We start from the raw sequence: 23194 nt of genomic DNA, 5'->3' as shown, positions 1-23194 counted from the left end.
GTCAGACCCCACTCTGATGGACCTCCTGCATAGCCAAAAAAAAAAAAAAAAAAAAACAGCACCAGAATTACCTGTTCTAAAGACTTAAACCTTGCCTGTGATATAAATAGGTCCTGCTGGAGAGATAGGTATGTATCCCAGAGACTACTGCATCTATGGAACAGGCTCCTCATCCATATGAAGCAGAGTTCCTCCCTAACTCAATTCAAGTGCAACTTGGACAAACTGGATGGGAAACCGGAAATTCATCCCTGGTCTGGCACCTATATCTCCAATGGATATAGGTAACCTGTAAATGGTTCATCTCCCAAACCCCTACTTACACTCATCAAGGGTATCAGAACTTGTCAGAGATTTGGGATGCATGGCTAGGCTTAAAAAGGCCCTTGTGGTCGTTCACCTAGTAAATACCGATGAACCTATAAATGTGTACTTGTTAATATAGTTTGACTACTTTTATATAAATGTAAATTTGCCTATGTCACAAGTGAAAATTCAATAAAGGTGTTTTAAAAAAAACAGTACTCAGGAATATCCTTTATTAGAGTCCACCTAGGATTCAGGTAGCTGGGGACTCTGTCCCACACGTTAAGGAATGAATGAAAATTGACATTAGACCACAACATTCCATCTGTGTTGTCCATTTTCATTCTTCCTTCCCTCCGGCCCCCTACCCTTTTTTCTGGATGATTTCTGGAAGAATAGGAAATTATTATAGGAACCGAAGTTCCTGTTGTTTGAGCTCCATATAGTGAATTTACATATAAAAGCTTTAATTTCATTGCTATATACATTAAAGGGCAGCAAACAGGATCTGGGGTAAAGAGGGAGATGGCTGCATTAAGGTTAAGAGAGGAGTTTGTGTGCTTATAGTATCCACAATCTGTAAAAAAGTTGGATTCAAGGCCCGGATCCAAACCCACACATTGAGGAAGAATGAATGGGCAACACAGATGGAATGTTATGGTGAGTATATAGCTTCTTTTTTTCTGAAGAGGGGAAATCTCTCAAAAATCTCGGGTTAGAGAGAGGGAAGATGGAATTGCTTCTGCCCAGCTGTTACTGTTTATTTATTTATTTATTTATTTCCGTTTGTTAACCGGGAAAGTCCATTGGGCCAAGGTAGCCCATTTTCAATGGAGGCCAGAGGAGAAAAGCTCCAGACAGAAAGACAATATACAAAGTATTAGTACAGCATACGAGAACAACAGTTTAACATTCAATATACAGCAAGGCAAGATTTTACATATCTTGAAATGTATGAGCTGAGTCAATCTCTTATAAGATATTAGCAAAAACAATAAATTTATGTTCATTTAATACACTACATGTATTTAGGCAAAGGAATTTTAGAGAGATGGATTGAAGCAGTGGCAGAGATTAGAGTAGAATAGGGATAGGTATCAGGAATCAGGTAGGATGGGTACAGGAGCACTCCCAGAGGGAGTAGAGGTGAGAGTGGAGTAGGGTTTTAAAGGATGGTAGGTTAGCGGTAGTTCTAATGTAAGGGGGAAGAGAGTTCCATAATCTGGCAAGGGAGAATGATAGTAGAAGTTGCCCTGGTGCGTGTAAAGGCTTGTAAAGTTCTAAGAGGTTCTGATTTGTGAATCTAAGTGTTCTATGTGACTGGTAAAGTTTTACGGAAGAGGAGAGTGATGGACAGTTAGAAGGTTTGAAAATTAGCTTGTGTGCTGTAGTTAGGTGAATGAAATTTAGGCAGCTTTGGAGTTCCAACAAATTTAGAGCATGTAGGGAGTTGCAATGGTGACTAGAGGATTTGGATCCTGTGGCAAACTTTGAAATTTTGTTATAGCATGAGGAAAGTTTAGATTTTAGGGATGATTGGACGTTAGAGAGTAGCGGAGCTCCATACAAAAGGGAGGGTAGGAGGTAGGTGGTAGATAGGAGTTGTCTAGAAGACAGAGAAAGGTAGCGCCTGTGTCGATAAAGCATACCAAGTTTTTGATGAGTCTTTTTAATATTGATTTGTAGGTGGATATCAAATTTTAGCTAGTCATCGATAAGAACACCCAGAAGTTTTGTATGGGGAACTATTTCAGTAGTTGTTTTGTTTAGGCTAAGCATAGAGAAGGATGCTTTGTCAGCAGCAGTATGTCTAGAAGGGGTAAAGATCATTATTTTAGATTTGGAGGCATTTAGGGCTAGGTGATTGTCAAGCATCTAGGACTCCGTGGAGGAGAAGGCTTCTTACGTAAGGTTTATTAGTAAAGGAAGAGTTTTGGCTGAGCAGATGATAGTGGAGTCGTCTGTGTATTCCACCAGTTTAGCATTGGGGATCTTTTGGTGGAAATCATTGATGAAAATGTTAAATAGTAAAGGACCCAAAATCGAGCCTTCGGGTACACCTGTTGGGGTGTGAAGGAAAGAGGAAGTGCAGTAGTTCCATTTTACAGCTTGTTCCCTGGCTGAGAGATAGCTGGAGAACCATTTGATAGACGAAGAAGAGAAATTAAGATGGGAGAGTTTAGAAAGTAGAAGCTCATGACAGACAGTGTCAAAAGCTTTAGATAAGTCGAGGAGGAACGTAGAAACTATGTTCCCAGCGTCACAAGCAGAGTTAATGACTTCGAGGAAGGAAAGAAGGGCAGTGGTGGTGCTATGTCCTGGTATAAACCTGTGTTGAGTAGGAGTTAGGAGTTGGTTGTCCAATAGGTAGGGTAATAGTTGGAGGTGAATACATTTTTCGAGTATCTTAGAGATAGGGGATAGGATAGCAATACACAAGCTGTCACTGCTGAAGAAGGGGGCCTTTCCTCAAAGTCTCTGTCCCTGGTGCTGTCCAGTCTGACCCTTTTTATTCCTCTAGGACTCTCAGATGTGGAAAGCCACCTTTGTTTTCTATGTTGTTTACATTTGGTCTGTTTTCTATAAAATGGCTGAGCAGATCTAGAATACCAACGTAATGTTGGATGAAACAGACGACTGACAGATTACGGTTTGTTTCCCCATTTTTCTTCTATCCTGTTGAAAATATAGTGAGAAAATATCCCAAACAGGGTATTCCTTTCAGCAGCTAACCATTATACATCCACAGGGAGAATCTTATTCACAACTAGGCAAGCCTCCAAAGAACTGTACCAGTAACAGCAGCAACATCCAGGGTAAGCATCCACAGTGTTATAACCACAGTTTAGCAGATGTTCACCTACTTTCCCTGCCATCTGGAGTAGTGTAATAATCTTTCCTCTCTATATCTGCAATTCCCTAGGCCAACCATTCCATCTGCCACAGGACACACCTGGTACTGAACTACATGGATTTGGCAGTTGATGGCCCTGATCCCACCATGGTGGCCCAAAGTAAACAAATTTTATTCCCAACCGTATCAACAATTTTGCTCTCTCTATCATTTGGCAGTGCCTCAAGACCAGGTGCTGTCTAGGACCTCCTAACTACCATCGTGGAACTAACATCTTGAATCTACTCACAAGTTCATAGCTGGGTTCTAGGATTGCAATGCAGGAGACCAATGAGGAACCTAGCCCAAATTCCCAGGTGCCCCTAAGAACTGCCTGCCTAAGTGACTTGCTCAAGGACACACAAAAGGCAAATAAGGGCTGAGAGAATCCAACTGTGTCTTACAGGAACTACAGCTCACCACCTTAATTGGGCTTCTCTATAAAAGATTAAACCTTTCCTGGGCCTGATCTATTTTTTAGGTAGTGTGCATTTATGTGTGTGTGTGTGTGTGTGTGCATTTATGTGTGTGTGTGTGTGTGTGTGTGTGTGTGTGTGTGTGTGTGTGTGTGTGTGTGTGTGTGTGTGTGTGTGTGTGTGTGCATTTATGTGCGTGTGTGTGTGCATTTATGTGTGCGTGTGTGTGCATTTATGTGTGTGTGTGTGTGTGTGTGTGTGTGTTGCCGGGGATGTAAATCAGCTTCTAGCGATGCACTATCAAAAGTCTGACTCAAGTTCAAGACTAATGGAGGAATAGCAGAGGGCTTTAGTTTTACAGTATACAATAGGTCGGTGCACCTTTTCCTAACAGTTGACCATTCTTTACCCCTCGCCATTTAAATAGTTTCTTTATGAGGTGAATGTTTCTTGTAATGTGTCACAAACACTGGAAAGTTACTGTTACAAATAAAAGATGAGTAACTTAGTGACCAAAATTACAGAATGCCATCCAAACTCTCCTACACTGAAGAGTGTTACAGCTACTAAATTACTGACAGTTTTGACTGAAATACTTCTTTTAAAAATTAGCTAATCATCCAGTGTATCCGCATTTCAGCCAATAATGTAGTTGCTTCATTTGTCTGAAGAAATCACAAGAAGTGACAGTCAGGCCTAAGCTTGCAATTAAATTTATTAAGCAAAATGGCAATTTTTGCTTTGCAGTCCACTTGCATTTACAGAAAAATTTTAAACCTCTTATGTTCTCTAAATCATTATTAAATAAATGCCCTTTACCTGTAGGAGATTTGCTGGAAGCATATCATGACGGTACCCATCGTAAAACGACAGTGCTGTTGTGAAGCAGGGCATGGGGATGCCAGACTGTACACCACTGCAAATTACTCGCCGCCATGACTCCTGCAATGTGCACAAAAATAGAGGAAATGTGAGCACAATGAAAACACTGAAACAATGTACTGAAGGCAACGAACTGCATACACTGAAACATTTATGAAAAACAATATAATACAGAGGCAACTGATGAAACATGCCATCGCATAAACTAAGCCACAGTTTCATTACTTTGCTGGCACAAACTGTTTACTTCTTCAAGAAATATGCAAACAGAAATAATGTGTTCATATCTTATGCTCATTGCTTGCTAAGACAGTGTCTGGTTCACCTAAAATCCTGAACAGGATAAATACATACGGAAAGTGAATAGCTGAATGAAATCAATGCATTCCGTAATGAAATAAAGACCGAATCCTGGTCCACTGGTGTAATGTCAAGGTGCCAGAATGTAATGTCAGCCATTCCTGGTTTCAGTATTGGAACTGGAGTCAAATGGCTGAGAAGAGTTGGGTAGAATATTTAGATAAAGGCTCATTTCCTTCCTCAGGGAAAGGGCTCATCTCAGCATACGTCTCTCCTTGTAGAAACTTTTCATGAAATAAACAGGACTAAAGAGGAATATAACTGCATACACCTCACTGGAATAACGATGTGGTTGCATATTCCCATACAAATGTGGGCACTGCATACACGGCACACTCTGTGTGCTCAGGCTGAGCTGGGGCAAATCAGATCTGGTGGCCACAATCTTCTCTCCTCCACCTCTCACCTCATCCAAAAGATGTGACTGATGGAAAGTAGCTCTCTCCTACAGAGAGAAGACCTCTTCTTCCCATAGTGAAATATGGGGTGTTAAGGAGGAAATTTTAATCTAAGTGGTAAGGAGGAAGGGCTAACTGCAGTATGAGGAAGATGAGAAATTGGCAAAAAAGCAGGGAAGGCCATGAGATGAGAGGCAGAGGAGAAAAGAGTGTGGCCACCATCCTTTTGTGTATTATCAGGCCCTGGCAAGACAAAGAACAAGAGCAAGGAACTCTGTAGGCTGACTGCAGTCAATAACATGAATGATATGCAACAATCGCTGACAGAGAGGGTGGAATATTAGTGGTGAGCCACAGAGAATCCTAACAGGATAGGAATTTGAGGCATTGTTAGCCAGCTCCATCAAGTACAGCGATAAAGCCCTAAATGCAACCCAGGCAATCCCAGGTTCAATTAGCTGCTTGAGCATTTGAGATGTTAGCCGATAGGGATGCGCATACCATATCTCAGCGGACAGACATTCATCTTGGCACTCCCTGAGAGAAGGCATGGTCCATAAATAGAGGAGTATCCAGGATAAGTATAAGGGGGGGAGGGACAAGCAAGTACTTCATAATGTAAAAATCTCTCCACCTTGCGGAAACTATTGCTGGCGAGATCCTCCCCCAGGATGCCCTTAGGTTCCACTCTGACCACAGCTCAAAATTCAGAGTTAGACTGCAGGATGAAAGCAGAGGCTTGAAGACTCACTGATGGACAGGAGCACTGGGGTAAAACTCCACAAGCTATGAAGCAGGAGTAGGGAGGACCAAAGAGAAGGAAAAGGAATTTGAAGCATCGTGGAACCCATAGGGAAGCGTTCAAATAAAGTGAAAATTACTCCTCAGCAGAGAAAAGTCCAAGTACTTTGAAAATGATGAAGTACGGTAAGTCAGTACATACATATCCATAAACACATACCTGGCAATTATGTACAGCATTCAGGAAGAAATCATCCAAGAGCAGATTCTGGAGTTCAGGATTCCTGTCAAATGCCTCTTTGATTTTTCCCAGAAAGACACTACAATAATGCAAAGTGTGTGAGATCTTTTAGTTTTAAAGTACTAACATCAAAAATAAATAAGTGGCAATGTTACACTCAAACTGTGAGATATTAAATACAACAAAACAATTAGAACAAAGCCAATGTTCCTAAGCGATCTTGCCTAATAGATGGCAATTAACATTTATTTTCCACTTTCTTTTCCAGTCTATCCATACCCTGCTGCACACAATTGTTTACTTCCAGAATCAGACTGGAAGCAGCAAACTAACAAAATTACCATCTCTGAATAGCAATGTAAACAAAGGAAAGCTGTGATAATCAACCCAGACCTAATGGAATGTGCAGATATAGCAAAATTACCATCTCTGAATAGCAAAGTAAACAAAGGAAAGCTGTGATAATCGACCCAGACCTAATGGAATGTGCAGATATAGCAAAATTATCATCTCTGAATAGCAAAGTAAACAAAGGAAAGCTGTGATAATCAACCCAGACCTAATGGAATGTGCAGATATAGCAAAATGACCATCTCTGAATAGCAAAGTAAACAAAGGAAAGCTGTGATAATCAACCCAGACCTAATGGAATGTGCAGATATAGCAAAATGACCATCTCTGAATAGCAAAGTAAACAAAGGAAAGCTGTGGTAATCAACCCAGACCTAATGGAATGTGCAGATATAGCAAAATGACCATCTCTGAATAGCAAAGTAAACAAAGGAAAGCTGTGATCAACCCAGACCTAATGGAATGTGCAGATATAGCAAAATGACCATCTCTGAATAGCAAAGTAAACAAAGGAAAGCTGTGATAATCAACCCAGATCTAATGGAATGTGCAGATATAGCAAAATTACCATCTCTGAATAGCAAAGTAAACAAAGGAAAGCTGTGATAATCAACCCAGATCTAATGGAATGTGCAGATAGAATTTAGATCTTGTGATAATCTCTAGGTTATACTACCATTTTCAAATAAATGCTACAAAGAAAAACTGCAAAAATAAGGATTTCTGTTCCACTGTGTTCTTGCCATATAAATTGTGTCTTAAGAGATTCTGTCACATCATGAAAGGTAAAAGTCTGTAAAACTTTTGGACAAAACACCCACAGTGTTGCCCAGAATTAAGCCAGAAAGGCTGCTGAATACAGCCTGGAAAGTCACCGAGTCAGATGGCTTGAAGACCCATAACCAGAACAAAGACTATTACAATGTTTATAATTAGAAGAAACGGATAACAGCATATTCAGTACAAGTACACAGGAAACATTATACATATACACTAGATAATTAGTACAGTTACAGTCCAAACATTTTGATTCTTATTTTTTTAATTGATGGCGAGTGTAGTAAGGATTTAAGATATGTAGTACCCTCAGAACCCTGGTGTCCCATCTAAAATGCATTGGATAGCAGTCAACATCATTTACCAAGTGATATGCTTTTTATTACCTTCTGATAATGCAGCCTCCTCGCCACATCAGCGCAATTCCTCCATAATTAAGGGTCCAGCCAAATTCCATTGCTGCCTGCCTTAGCAGCATAAATCCCTGTGTGTAAGAAATTATCTTGGAGGCATAAAGTGCCTGTGAACAAAAAAACAAACACGTCGGATTATTATCTTTTGACTGTTTTTTTTTTTACAAAATGTCAAAATGTCACTTCATATAAATGTTAAACGATTGCAAACTGTGATCGAAAACAACAAAAACCAAGTTTTGCATGCATAATATCAGGATAATACAGCATTTGCTTCGCAGACAGCCAAGTAAGTTCTTGATTTTCCTCTGTAAAGGTAAGGCTTACACACTCTCAAAAGTAAAACAAACTCTCAAAGTAAAACAAACAGAACCTGAAAGGAAAGGCAATAATTGTTTAAGGACCAAGGTAAACAAAAGATTTTTATTACAATTTGGATTGTGCGATGGGTTACTTATAAAGTAAATACGGGACACTGTGTATGGATCTTGAGAAAGATACAAATTCAAATAAATAATATAATAACAGAAACAAAATAAGAATTCTAAAAGTTAAAACAAATATTAAAATATTAATCTCATAAATAATAATGAAATACGACTAAACAAAGTGAGCAGACAAGCAAGAATGAAGGGCAGAGTGAGTTGGCAAAGGAAGGTGGGAGGTGAAGCTGAGGGTTAGGCAAAAGACGAGTAATGAAAGGAAATTGCCAAAACAAGAACAAAGGAATCCATGAAACAGAGGGTGGGAAGAAAAGGGCTTGTTCTCTGCATACAATAATATTATTTTAGCAGTTCAATGCATTCATAAAGGATTGTCAATAGTGACGTATGAGAGGTAAAGGGTCACAGTAGGTTCACCAAAATCAGAAATTAGCAACTCATGATTTTCTGGAGTACATTTGTATCAACTGAAAGACAGTGGAGAAGAATGAACTAAAGTAGACAAAAAAGAAACAAGACTAAACAAAATTAACTATTTTATCAGTGAACGCTTAAAAATAGCGAATGCTGCTTTATCAACAATTTTAAATAGAACCTGCAAAATCCCGAACACACGGAACAGGGATTTTTTTCCCAAGGAACAAAAATCACTGGGCCGTTTTCAGGACTTTGCCATTTCCTCCACTGTGGTGCGATCTCAGAGTTGGTATATTTAAGTAGGGGGAGTGTGTTTCTTTTTTCCATGGGAAAAAAATAGCTGTTCCATGTGTTCGGCATTTTGCAGTTTCGGTTTTTAAGGGTCGATTAAACAGCGTTCGGTAACAGGCAAGCAAAGATGAAGGAAAGTGGGAGATGGAGCTGATGGTAAGACAAAACACATTTAAGGCAATTTTATCTACCTGGGGTAAGTGGAAATACATTCACAGAGAAGGTGGATTGTATAGAGGAAGTGAAAAGCTTGCCAAACCCAGGAGGAAAAATTATACTATCGAGGAAAGCACAACTGATTATTAAAGGTATATCTTTTATGTCCAAGGAAGTTATCAACCCTATCTATACCTCCCTCATTAGCCCCATAATAGAGCACCATGCTGTCTTTGGAATGCATCTACATAAAAACACGGTCCAACTTGAAAAACTACAGTACGTCCTCACAAACAGGATCAAGGACATGATTTTGTAAGATTTACACAGATTGCCTTGAATTATCTCTTTTCTTAGTCTTGTATAGGCTCTAAAGTGATGACCTCTGTCTTGCCTACAAGGTCTAAAATGACCCAGTCCTGTGTGAACTCCAACACATCTGCAATACCTGTAACACCTCTTAAAGGATTTAAGTCTTCACCATAATAAAAACACAATCTGCTAGCAGGATAGATTCCTCTCCTCTAGAGCTGACTTGCCCTTTATATTAAGAAAATTAGCTCCCCTAAGACCCCCCCCCAAAACACAATCTAGATGAGTGGATGGGTAACTGAGTTCAGCCCAAGACTGTCTACTCTATTCCTCATGGAAAGGAGGAGTAAAAAGTGGAATTTTTGGTAAATGGACTACAAATGATTGATCTGATCAACAGCCTAAGAATAACCTACAAATCTGTGAACCTATGAAAAAGAGAAAATGCAGCATTTACAGAAACTGCACTAGATTCAACTCTTTGTACAGATGTGCTCATTATAAAGGTAGCATACCGATACCCAGTAGCCTGGAAGTTATCATAATTAACACAACAGACTGAGAATGAGTAGAAACCACCACCATTAATAGCAGCAGTGCACACAGTGACATGAAGGGAATGTCACTGTCACAGTCAACAGTGTACACAGCGGCATGTAGGGAGTGTCACTATCAGTCAACAGTGCACACAGCAGCATGTAGGAAGTGCCACTGTCACAGTCAACAGTGCACACAGCGGCATGTAGGGAGTGTCATCATCTCAGTCAGCAGTGCACACAAAGACATGTAAGCAGTACCACCATTACAGTCAACAGTGTACACAGTGGCATGTGGGGAGTGTCACTGTCACAATCAACAGTGCACACAGTGGCATGTAAGGAGTGTCATCATCTCAGTCAGCAGTGCACATAGTGGCATTTAGGGAGTTCACTGCTGACTGTGATGGTAAGCAGTACACACAACATGTATGAAGTGTCAGTGTCACAATCAGTAGTGCACACAGTGGTATGAAGGCAATGTCACTATTACAGTCAGCAGTGCACACACAGACATACAGGCACTGCCATAATCACAGTCAGGAGTGCATACTGTGGTATGTATGGACTGTCACCATCACAGTAAGCATTGCACACAGCTGGCCTGTAGGGTGTGTCACCATTATTAAGCAGTAAATACAGCAACATGTAGGGAGTGTCACTGTCACTGTCAGCAGTGCACACAGTTGGCATGTAAAAAATGTCATTGTCACAGTCAGCAGTCCACATAACTGGCATGCAGTTTGTATTTCCATCACATGCAGCAGTGCAATTTCATCAGTGCAGCAAATTGACAACCAGTATGTGTTACCATCACTGACAGCAGTGCAAACAGCTGGCAAGAAGCAGCTATCGGCATCAGTGAAGGCAGTGTAGACAGGTAACAAGCAGTAGCTATGAGCCATCACTGATAGCAATGCAGACAGGTAGCAAGCCACGACTTTAAATATCAAAGATAACTGTGCAGACAGAAAATGAACAGTGGATGACTGTAAACTTGGTACCAGCATAAACTCCCTGAGGACACCAGGGTCATCCAGGAGGGTTTGCCCCAAAAAACAGCTGTTGTCAAAACCATGGACTCAGACTAAATAGCAAGAATGTATAATTATATCCTTTGGCAAGCATGTCCCCCTTGTAACTACTGCATTAGCAACATACCTCTGAAAATTGATTCAGTAGTCACGGAACTGGGAACATTATGTTGACAATGAACTTTTCTTCGCTCATCATGCATCTATTACTGTAAGAAACGTCCTTTTTCATTGCACAGGGTACAGCGATGAAGTTAAAGGATATGATCATTTATCGGGCAGGTCATGGAGTATAATTCCCTTTTCAGTATGTACTTGCCCAAACACGTGACACAAATGGAAGGCTCACAATGCATTCGCACTAAGAAAAAGAAATGGCCTAAATCTTAAAAACTATGTAAACCATCTCAAAGCCTTGTCCTGCTTCTCGGTATCATACAGGCCACTGAGAGGTGACCTCTGCCATGCCTAAAGAGAGATCCTATCCTATCAGACCTATTGCACATTTACAAGTCCAATGACAGCCTAAACACTCACTCAAGGGATCTCAACCTGTTTTGCAGCATAAATAAGAGCATACTGGAGGGACAGTAACACAGAGAATACTGCTTCTGTGGAACAGTCTTATAGGTTCACAGACAGTTACTAGGCTTGCAGTAAAAGGAACCACTGAGGAGCTTAGCCCAAATTCTCAGCTGCCCTCAAGCACTGCCTGGTTAACTGACTTGCTCAAGGCCACACAGTAAGAAAATGAGGGCTGAGGGATTCAAATCCTGTACAACAGGAACTACAACTCACAGCCTTAACAGTCTGCGCCAACCACCAGGTCTTCCTCTCCACATAAAGGACAGTACTTATAATGACTTTATTTACATGTAATTTGGACAAACAGATGGGTAACTGCAAATTCTCCCCTGGTTTAGCACCCCTGTCACTCATATATAGGTGCGACATGCAAATGGTTTTCCCATCTCCAGGTTATCCAAACATAAAACATAAGGTCTCAAACTATCATGGGATTGAAAGGTTATGCTTCTTGAGATCCTCCTGGATCAATAGCTTACTAAGTACCTATGAACCTGAATCTGTTAGCCATGATGTCATCACTGAAAGTACAGACAGATAATGGACAATGGTTATTGCCATAACTGACACCAGTGCAGACAAATAAGGAGTGGCTGTTGCTATCAGTGCACATAGATAGGCAGTAGCTGTTGCTATTGCCGACAGCACTGCAGAGGGAGAAACAGCAGTGGATATCACCATAACTGACAGCAGTGCAGTCACAAAAACAGCAGTGGCTGTAGCCATAACTGAAAACAGTGCAGACAGGCAAAGAGCAGTGGCTATCACCATAACTGGCAGCAGTGCAGTCACAAAAACAGCAGTGGCTGTAGCCATAACTGAAAACAGTGCAGACAGGCAAACAGCAGTGGCTATCACCATAACTGACAGCAGTGGCTGTAGCCATAAATGAAAACAGTGCAGACAGGCAAACAGCAGTGGCTATCACCATAACTGACAGCAGTACAGTCACAAAAACAGCAGTGGTTGTAGCCATAACTGAAAACAGTGCAGACAGGCAAACAGCAGTGGGTGTCACCATAACAAACAGCAGTGCATACAGACAAACCTCAGACGTTGTCACCACACTAAGAGCAGTGTAGATAGAGATACAGCAATGACTGACACCATTACTGAAAACAGTGCAGAATAACAGTAGTCAGGGGCTGTCTCTATAAATAGAGCTATATAGACCAATAAGCAATAACCATCACCATGTTTGACAACAGTGGGCATAAATATCAAACTATGGCTGTTACCATCACTACTGACAACATAGTTAGATTATTTTATTTATTTCTTTGTTGCCTTTGTTAAGCAAGTAAATGAACTCTCATTAAAAATTGCTCTGTTTTCATAGTCAAAACTAGGGCCACATGGTGCCAGTTCTGTAGAGCTGGGAGCTAAAACCATAATTACTGTCCAGGAGACCCAGTTTCAATTAGCAGCTTATGTATGTGAGGTACTGGCAGAGACAGATGGGCATGCCCATCCCATGTGGGAGGGCAGTTATCTTGGGGATCCTTCCATACAATCCCTAGTAGACACTTGGGAGGTACTGAGTGGTGTGATCCATAAAAGACATTAGCCCCTGTACACACTGGTGAGTCACGGGGGAGTGGGTGCGATTGTAGATCATATCATCACCTATACAGCGCATTATCAAAGTTATGCCTAACTATCCCAAAGGCACTCAAAAAAAACAGTACCCAACACCACACATATAGTCAATCTCAATAAAACCCCAAACACTAAACCCCTAAAGGCAAACAAACACACTTCCCAGGACTCTTGTCATAGGCGACTATTTTAAGATATACGGATGCCCCTCTAACCAGACTAAACAAGGAGAAAATAACTGTTAGCTACTTATCTGTTGTCAGGATTTGCCAAATCATGCATGCACTCAAGTCGTCATGCCACAGGTACCACCAGTATGACTTCATCATAGTTCACGTAGATGTAAATTACCTGAAATGTACCTTCATGGACATGAAGAGATGCATTATGGAGATTTCAGACAATGTGTCTCAGGCTGGTATGAGCCTAGCACTAAGCAGCATATCACCATCACCAGGATGATACCACAAAATGAGCAAAAATGATCTATTGCAACAACTGGCTGTCTTTCTAAGGGGATCCAATAATTGTTAGCTTGGGAGGATATGGTTAACAGACCACACTGCTTTGCCAAGGATGGTCTGAAGCTTTCCCCTCTAGGCTTTTGAATACGGGCTAAAACTTTACCCACCCATGAACTTCCAAGATGGCTGCAAAATGATCAACAGCTTAACTTCAGCTCCCCCAGTGTGAAAACAGAAATTGAGAAACTGCAGCAAGAGATGTAGTCACCTTGAGTACAGTTCAGTTACTGGCTAGTATTTACACTTCCTGGACACCTGCAAAGAAGAAGCTAAGAGAACCTGAAAGAAAACCTGCTAGAAAAAGTGAAGAGAAAACACTGACTGGGAAGAATCCTACAACTGCAAAAAGCAGTTCAAGCTCCATCTTTGGTGTAAGACATGGCTTCCAGTACTCTAGAGGAAAAAATAAGTCAAATGTGCTCATAACTGATTAAAATAAACAAAGCACTGAAGGAGTATATCAACTAAATCAACTAAATAACAAAAGGCTGAAAAATGGAAGAAACTTTAAACAGATATACAGATGAGCTGATAAAAAACTGCAAAAATCAGAGGCTGAAATGAAGAAAAGGCTGACTGCACATGAGACTGCTCAAGAAGAGATGATTCAAAAATGGTAGAACTAGAGGATGGGGTACATAAGAAAAATCTGAGATTTTCTGCTTTGCACAGAAACTACAAGGAACAGACTGTATTAATTTTATGGAAGCAAAAATAAGGCATAAATAAGCAACTGGACTGATATACCACAGCAGGAACTGTTAAATGAAAGGGCACACCATGTGTATGCTCCAAACATGAATATGAGAAATTGCCCAAACCTTTATTAGTAAAGATGCAATCCTACCAGCAGAAAGAGTTGAACCTGACAAAACTGTGGCAAAAAAGCAAAGTATTAAAATTTGGCGAAAGTGGAGTGTTTGTGGAAAATCATTATTCACTGTATACTAGGCAGAAGAGAACCACATTTATTCCAATAATTAGGGAATCTCAGGAGGCAGATGTGAGATATAAGCTGCTGTATCCAGCTGTCTTCAGAATATTTTTTTCCTGGAGGATCAAAGTAATTTCTTCCTGCAGAACAGGCTAAGGAGAAAATGCAGAAGTCGTCTGCCCAACAAAAAATGAGTCATCAAACAGAAAGGGACTCTGCTTCTCATTCTTCTGATAATAAAGCACACAGAGAACTTCTGCCAGTGAAACCTTTTCCACTGTTCCAAATGAAATGCTTCAGCGACAGACAAAAGTCCAAGAGTTGATCAGAAGAATCAGGAGCACTGTGAAACTGAACCAGAATTTGGAGTTGCAAGGTGGAGATGAACAGGAAGACCATCAGCAAAATGGAAGTTAGTGAATAAATGTGAAACCGCAAAGCATCAATTGCATTTGTGAACTATGGCTGTGTAGGAATAAGTGAAAATACTGGGCTTTTGTTGACTCTATTAGGCCCTGAAAGGCATTTGCTTCACTTCATGTCAATCTTTGGAAATAGTCTGAAGGGAGGGAAGGAGGAAGGAAAAAGGTAACTTAAGTAAAACAATTTCTTAACGGTATTTCTAAGCAACTTTTCACAACATAAATTGCATATTTTATAGTGAAACATTTTTACTTGTATGTCATAAAGTTATCAAAGAAAACAGATGCCTTTTTTGTTCTCTTTCTTTCCTCTGTTTTAGTATTAAGAAAAGTAGGCATTACTGTGCAAAAAGAAATAAAAGCTAGACAACGTTAACAGGTTATAATCTTAGGTAGTTAAGTGAGAAATAGGTTTTAAAAGTACACAAATCATAATTTATGCAGAGCTGACAGGTTTTCTCTTACTTTTGGATAGGTGAATGCCTGGATCAAGACCCCCTGGCTTAATCTAACAGCAAATGTTAAGTGGAAATATGAGAACACAGAATTTACTGAAAAGTTTTCATTCAGCAATAAATGCTTCAGCTCGTCTTTCAGGTTGCAACAGAGGAGTACCTTTTTTTTCTCTTACTTTTCCATGGAGGCAAGCTGATAACAGGGCAATAAAATACAGAACACTGGTTTCTTCAAGATTAAAAGTTATATGATTTCTGAAAGTATGCAAGTAGGTTTCACATCTGGGGAGGGGAATAAAAATAAAAAAAAGAAGAGATACCAATTAGTGTAAGCAGAAGCACACGCAATAACATGCATAGCATGGATAACATCAATTTCAGGTTAACTAGGGCCTGTGTTAGCAACCGTTTATTTGGTACAAATGTTCCTATTATGAAAGTTAAACTTCATTACTTGAAAACATACACGGTTATGTGTGTTTGTATTAAGTTAATAGGTTATGAGAGTGCTCTGTAGGTGTGTTTTTTTTTTGAGGACTTTTATTAAAACAAAGTCTTGTAAAATGTGACATAGGTTCCAATGTTGAGAAGAAAAAACTGTATAAAGGATTAACCTGCCAAACATTGTTTATTTTATTTCATTTATTTTGACATTTGTTGACCAGGTTAGTCTGACTGGGCAAAAAGCCCTTTTTCAGCAGAGACCCAGGGAGAAAAGCTCCAGTACCATAAAAAAGACGGTTTCAGAAAATAAAACCAAGGGCAACAACAAAGGGAAATAGATAATTACAGTTATGTAAATTCACATTAGGAGATGTATTTATTTGTAGGATGAGTAGTAAGAAGGAGTAACAGGGTAGTGTGCAAATTTTAAGAGGAAGTACAGATGGAAAGAGTAGAGTGACAGGATATTTGTGGGGGGGGTGTAGGGGATTCATGTTGGGTTGTAGCATGAGCACGTCATATGGTTGAGTAGGTAGTGTTTTAAAGATTTTTTGAAGCAATGCAAGCTAGGTAGAGTTCTAACAGATAGTAGCAGTTTGTTCCAGAATTTAGCAACTAAGTAACTATATAGCTGATTGCATATGCTTTTTTGGGTTTGCAGATTTCCAGGAGATGTTGATTAGAGCTTCAAAGAGTGCAGTTGGGAGTGTGGATGAAGATTAGAGAAGAGAGAGAGATGAGAGTTTGTGGAAGATGGAGTATGTCATGTGGGGTTGAGGAAAGTGGAATTCAAGCCACTGGAGTCATTAAGAGAGAGACAATGGTGTGAACAACAGGGTAGGTTAGCTGCAAATCTTGAAATCTAGTTGTATGTCATCTCAAGTTTAGAGAAAAGATTGGTCTGTAGGTTAGGAAGTACAGGGGCAGTGTAAAGTAGTGTGAGTTTTGATTCATTTGTGAGGAATGTTCTGTTCTGGTAGAGTAATCCTACTTTTTGATGGGTTTTTTTTGATAGAGTGTTGTATGTTAAGATCAAATTTTAACTTGTCATCGATGATAGTGCCAAGTAGTTTCGTGTGGGACTCAACCTTGATTAGGTTCATAGGTTCATAGGTAGGGGTCCTATTACGTTGTTGAATCCTTGAAACTTCAAACCTGAGAACATCGAACGCAGATGTTCAAAGTTTCAGGAATTCAAACGTAAAAAAATACAAAAATAAAAAACCTAAAACCTACCTAAGTGTTGCAAGCAGGGGGGCAAGCTCCCGTGCACCCCCCACACCACCCACTCTTTAAATATACCAACTCCGAGATCGCAATACAGTGCAGAAAGGAAAGATTTCCATTTACTTTATTTAGTGTTTTTAGTTTTTTTTTTACCGTTATCAAAGTTCTTACACTTCGAAAATAAGGGTTCGACCTTATGGTGTTTGAAGTTTCAGAACTTCGATAACATAATACCAGGTAGGTACTAGGCTATCGGCCCTAGGGCCTATACAAGCCTAGCCAAAAAGGTACCCTGGCTTTCACCACCCAAGAAAATTATCTTTCTGTGCCCCTGTCGAGAAGAGCCACAGAGGTGATTCCTGGGGTGAATTTCCTATTTCCCATCCAATCATCAAGATTTTTCTTGAAGAGTGCTAATGAGGAGCTTTGTTTGATATAGATAGGTAGTTTGTTCCAGAGTATGGGAAGTCTCTGGGACAGGAATCTATCCCTGCAGGATGTTCGGTTTATTGTGGAGCATGTCCAACAGCTCTGGGTATGACATAGCTTTGTTTGTTAGGCAGAGATCGCCTCTGAGTAGGCAATATGTGATGGAGTAAAGCTGGAGTTTTTTTGAGACGGTCTGCATAGGGCATTTGTTTCAGGCCAGTAATCCTCTTTGTGAGGTATTTCTGTGGCCTTTCCAGTTGTTGTAGATGTCTTGTGAGGTACATACCAAAAGAGGCACCGTACTCTATATAATGGGTCTAATGAGTGACGAGTAGAGGGGAACAATGACCTCTTTTTTCCTAGATGAGAAACCTTTTGTGATGACGTGTGCCACATAGAAGGATTTCCTGACTACTGTGGCGATGTGATTGTCAAAGGGGAGACTACTGTCCACCTGTTTCCCAAGGTCTCTTATCACACTTTCAGTGTTAAGTAGACTACCACCTACATGGTAGCTCAAGGGTACAGAGTTTTTACCAAAGGGGATGACAATGCACTTTTTGGCATTGAGCTTGAGGCTATGGCTTTGACACTAGACATCTGTTTCAGTGAGGCCTGTTTGTAGGATGTCCACATAGTTAGGAGTTTCGATTATGGCTCCTAGTTTGCAGTCATCTGCGAACTTAGTTAGACAAAGACCTTCTGTGTTAGCCTGTACTTCAGAAAAGTAGATACCAAACAGAAGAGGACCCTGGACTGAACCCTGTGGTACTCCACTTGTCACTGGTCTGAAGTCGGATTTGGAGTCTCCTACTTTCACAGTGTGGGTTCTGTCAGTCAGCCAGTTGGCAACCCATCTTGTGAGATAGGGATATATACCTAGTTTAGTGGGTTTACCTATAATTCCAGAGTGGGGGATGGTGTCAAAAGCCTTGGCGAGATCTAGATAGGCTGTGTGAACCCCCTTACTCTTGTCTACAACTTTGGTGACTGCTTCAAAGAAGTCAATCAGGTTTAGGAGACATGATCTGCCTTTTAAAAACCCATACTGGTTGGGGTCCAGAGTTTGGAGATTACCAATGTCTTTGATTATAAGTTCCATGAGGATACGTTCCATGGCCTTGCAGACCAGACTCGTTAGGCTAATGGGGCGGTAGTTCCCAGGGTCCGTGGTGGCTCCCCCTTTGTGGAGTGGGATAACCGTCACTGTGCGCCATTCAGTGGGCGCAAAGCCTGAGGTGAGGCTATGACTGAACATGGTGCTTAGGTGGGGTGCCAGTTCATTCTGTAGTTCATGTAGAACGCAGCCTGGGATGTTGTCAGGTCCCATGGATGCTGTGTTCTTGGCTTTGGAGAGTGTGGTTTGTACCTGTGCAGCCATGATTACAGGAACTTTGCATTCTTCCGGTATAGAGATGGGCCCTTTAAGGGGTGAGAGGGGGGTAAAGTTAGTATTGAACCTATCTGCCAGGATGTTGAAAATATCACTTGGTTCTGTATACTTAGTGCCATTGTGCTGTAACTCAGAGAAGATCTGAGTGTTGTCATTGAGATTCTTGACATAGCTATAGAATGCTTTGTGGTTGTCTTTAGAATCAGTGGTGATTTTGTTTTCATAACTAGCTTTGGAGGATTTTATGAGGGATCTCAGCTTCTTACTGAGGCTGATCAAGGAGTTCTTCCAGTCATGGGATATTACTCTTTGAGGCTATGATTGTACATGGTGCTTAGGTGGGGTGACAGTTCATTCTGTAATTCATGTAGAACGCAGCCAGGGATGTTATCAGGCCCCACAGATGCTGTGTTCTTGACTTTGGAGAGTGTGTTTTTTTACCTGTGCAGCTGTGTACAGGTTTGTTCAGTTCATGACAGTGTTACTGAGGGAGGTAATGTTAAAGGTGGTCTTAGAAAACAGAGTCACTTAGGAAGGAATAGGAATAACTTTTTTTTTTTTTAGTATTCAGTAGTAGTTGGTTATTTGTTTGCCATTGTTCGATGGAGTAGAATGATTCCTGGGTGAGGGTGAGAAGCTGAGTGAGATTGTCTGAGGAGATGATAATTACAGAGTTGTTTGCATACTGTATAATGGTGGAGTGAGGAACAGAAGTACTTATGAGTATAGATTAAAAAGGATTCAGTTATGGCAGCTAAGGATATGTGGGCGGAGTCTAAATAAAAGATGATACAAAAACTGAGAAACTGGACGCTCTTGCCTACGGATGTGGATAATAAGATACAAGCAGTAGAAACGTTTTTAGTCCCTTTCAATTTAAACATACATCAGGAGTATTTATATCAACCAGAGTAAAGCATGTTGACTGAAATTAATAAAGAGTTAAAGGATTTTATTTGAGAGGGAAACGGGCAAGAGTCAAGTAGGATAAGTTGATCTTTCCAACAGATCAAGGAGGTTTAGGATTAGCTGATTTGAAGGGATAGTTTAGACACAGTTAAGGTTCTTATATGTAACACAAGCAGAAAGCTACGGTCGAAATGGAAATTAAGGATGATGAAGTTAATTCCGTAAACAAGAAAAGAATGGGATTTTGGGCACAGATCCTTATGGAGAATAACAGTCATGCAGAATATTACATTCATCAAGTGGTACAAAATATATTAAAAACTAAGGAAACACAAGAATGGAGAAAGGAGATTCTGGTGATAAGGATGACTGTATTAGGGGCAAAGGAACCAAGGCATTGGGAACAAATAATTAGAAAAGCAAAGGTAAAAGAATGGGAAGAGGCCAAGAGGACACATGGAGGGCAGGCTAGTGATTTGCCTTCCCAATTAGGGATTGATATTCAAGTACAAGCAAAGAGAAATGGATTAGGGTCACACTTTCATAGGAGATTACTACTCTAACAGCTCAAGAGCCCTTACAAGCCTGAGCATTTTTTTCCTGATTTTATCCAATTTTCCATCTATAGAGGAAGTAGAACAGGAGTCAGCAAGCGGAGTTTTGACAATTTTTTACAGACTGCCTCTGCCCATAAGTAACATGAGTGCCACCCCAACAGTGAGTTACAATTTCCCATCCATTGGTCTAGATTCCGCTTGAAGATGGTCAGGGAAGGGCACTGGTTCACATGAAGAGAAAGCTTATTCAAAGAAGGGGCAATCTCTGGGACACACATCCATCTCTCTAACATGATCTATTCAAGTCAGACATCAGGTTTAGGTCAGTGGAGCGAAGGTATCCTTGTGCTGTTAGTCCAGCAAATATGCAATATTTTCATTAGGGTTGGATCAGAGGCTACCTGGTAGGTCAGGCACAGATCACCCCTTCAGTAATCAGTAGAAAACAAAATACAGTGATAGGGTTTTTCATCGGTCTGCATATGACATGTTGTTTACACCCTGCATTTTTTAGTAAGAAAAGCTCTGAGAATGCTCCAACCATTGCAGGTGCCTAGTGAGTTACATGCTCGCATTGTACTTGATTACTGGTCTAATGAAGGCAGAGTACAGTGATATACTATGACATCCTCAGATCTGGATGCCATGCCCTTACTTATAAGCAGAGCCACATAGAAGGATCTCCTCACCACCATGGACACATGGTGGTCAAAGTTCAGATTACTGAGTACCCAGATATCTCACCACTGGGTTCACTCTTAGGTGGGGTGTTAATGTTAGAATTTGCAAGGTTACTTGATTTCCTAAAGGGTATTATTATGCACTTTTTCACATTTATTTGAAGGCCATGACTCTGACACCAATCATTAGTCCACTTCAGTCCTTTCTGTAGGATATCAACATAATTTGAGTCTATGACTGCACCCAAGTTGCAGTCATCAGCAAACCTGGTCAGCCAAAGGCCATCTACATTTGCCCTGACACCCGAGAAGTACATCTCAAACAGGACTGGCCCCAGCACTGAGCCCTGTGGTAATCCACTGTTGACTGACCTCTTGCCAGCTGTGGATTCCCTCACTCTAATAACATGTGTTCTATCTGTGAGCCATTTGGCTATCCAGCTGGTGACGTAGAGTTTTATGCTCAATTTTGTGAGTTTATCTATAATACCCAAGAGGGGTGTTGTGTCAAATGCCTTGGCCAGGTCAAGTCTGGTAGTGTGACACTCATGCACTGGCCCAGTAATCAAGGAGCCTCAATCCTCACCACTAGCACCAGTGAGGGGCATGGACATTGGGAAATAATAACAAGTACATACACAGTAATGTACAATTTCCCTTAAGAGCACACAGAGATCACAGTCAGTCTGGGGCTGTTTTCTCCCTCTCTCTCCAGACTCGCCACTGGCACAGCTATAGAGTGGAGTACTTAGCCAGGGTTCCAAGCCAAGTCCTCCAAGCACTCCCTCTGTCCAACCAGTGCTTCATGTCCCTGGCCAAGTAGCGGACACACACAAACAGATATGATTTATATACAAACACACAGACACTCCTGGGAAAGGCTGGCACAGGTTCACTAGGTATGCCCATTCTGCCAGGCTATAAGGTAGTAATCCACTCCCACCAGAACCCCTACTTATCATCTACTATAAGGCCCTTCCCAAAGGAGGACCAATTTCTCTGTGTAGCAATACTGTTATCCAATTATTAAGTGTGACGAACAGCAAGGCTTATTGGAGTGGCTAAGTACAGTATCACTAAATACATACAAGTACTCTAGAGCTTAAATTATCTCTACACAAAACAGCCACCAGTGAAAGGTTTAAAATATTTAATAATAAATAATAAAAACATAAAACAAATCTCCTCAACTGAACACAGTGCTAGTCAAGAGTTCAGATACAGGAACTTTAAAACAATACTGTAAGATAGTCTGACATAAATATAGAAAACAACTAGTCTAATCTTACTATTTTCTGTCTATTTCTAAGAGAAATACTAAATTCTAAGATCCTACTTACATACAGAGCAAGCAAGTGCTGGTGAGTGGATGTTCTGAAGACAAATGCAAAATGCTATCTCTTTCTCTCGGAGATCTCTTAAACTGATAATACATCACTGCTGACTCACTTTAGATTACATCATTCTTGACACTTCTCTGGTCCCCAGGCTAAAAGAAACTCAGAGTTTAACATATCTTTGTAATCTTGCACCTGCAGGAAGCCATAGCATTAAAAGACATTATACATGTAAAATCTAACAATTAACTCTGGTCTTAAGACAACAGAAAGAATCCCTTCGTCCAGACATCCTGTCTCCAAGCTTTGAGTTCAAACAGTCATAAAATGCTTTACTTTATCAACTTTCTTACAGCAGGGTGCACTCTGGTTACATTTTTGAAGTTCAACATTTAACACAGTTTTCTTACATTTGTGAAAACAAGTCTGTGGGTTAAATGAAAAAACAAGAAGGTGCACCATGTACTGCAAAACATAGACAAAAACTCTCTCCTTGAAGTAGTAAAACCACGTTTATTGTATAAACAATAAAAGGATCAACTGCAGTGTTAGCGCTTTCGCGTTATAACAAACGCTTCATCAGACATAAAAATAATGAAAGTAACTCCCCTTAAATGCATATCTTGATGTCACACCCCAATTAAAAACAACAAATCAGAATGCTAGTATTCAACATGTGTATATATACAAATAAGAAAACAAAAAATAGTGGTAAATATAAAAACATGATAA

General features: G+C 40.4%; 1 protein-coding gene across 1 annotated transcript in view; it reads right to left on the bottom strand.

Moving 5' to 3' along the window:
* Window positions 1-23194, bottom strand: part of PGD (phosphogluconate dehydrogenase) — a 282202-nt gene that overhangs the window by 68800 nt on the left and 190208 nt on the right. The window contains exons 10-12 of the mRNA XM_044063148.1: window positions 7752-7885; window positions 6217-6316; window positions 4435-4557 (exon numbers count right to left, since the gene is read on the bottom strand). Coding sequence (XP_043919083.1) covers window positions 4435-4557; window positions 6217-6316; window positions 7752-7885 — 357 coding nt within the window. The remainder of the gene's footprint in view (window positions 1-4434; window positions 4558-6216; window positions 6317-7751; window positions 7886-23194) is intronic.

Source organism: Protopterus annectens, chromosome 2.part1 (genome assembly GCF_019279795.1).
Source record: "Protopterus annectens isolate FY-2018-M chromosome 2.part1, PAN1.0, whole genome shotgun sequence".
NCBI lineage: Eukaryota > Metazoa > Chordata > Ceratodontiformes > Protopteridae > Protopterus > Protopterus annectens.
This window is presented reverse-complemented; position numbering and strand designations above follow the sequence as displayed.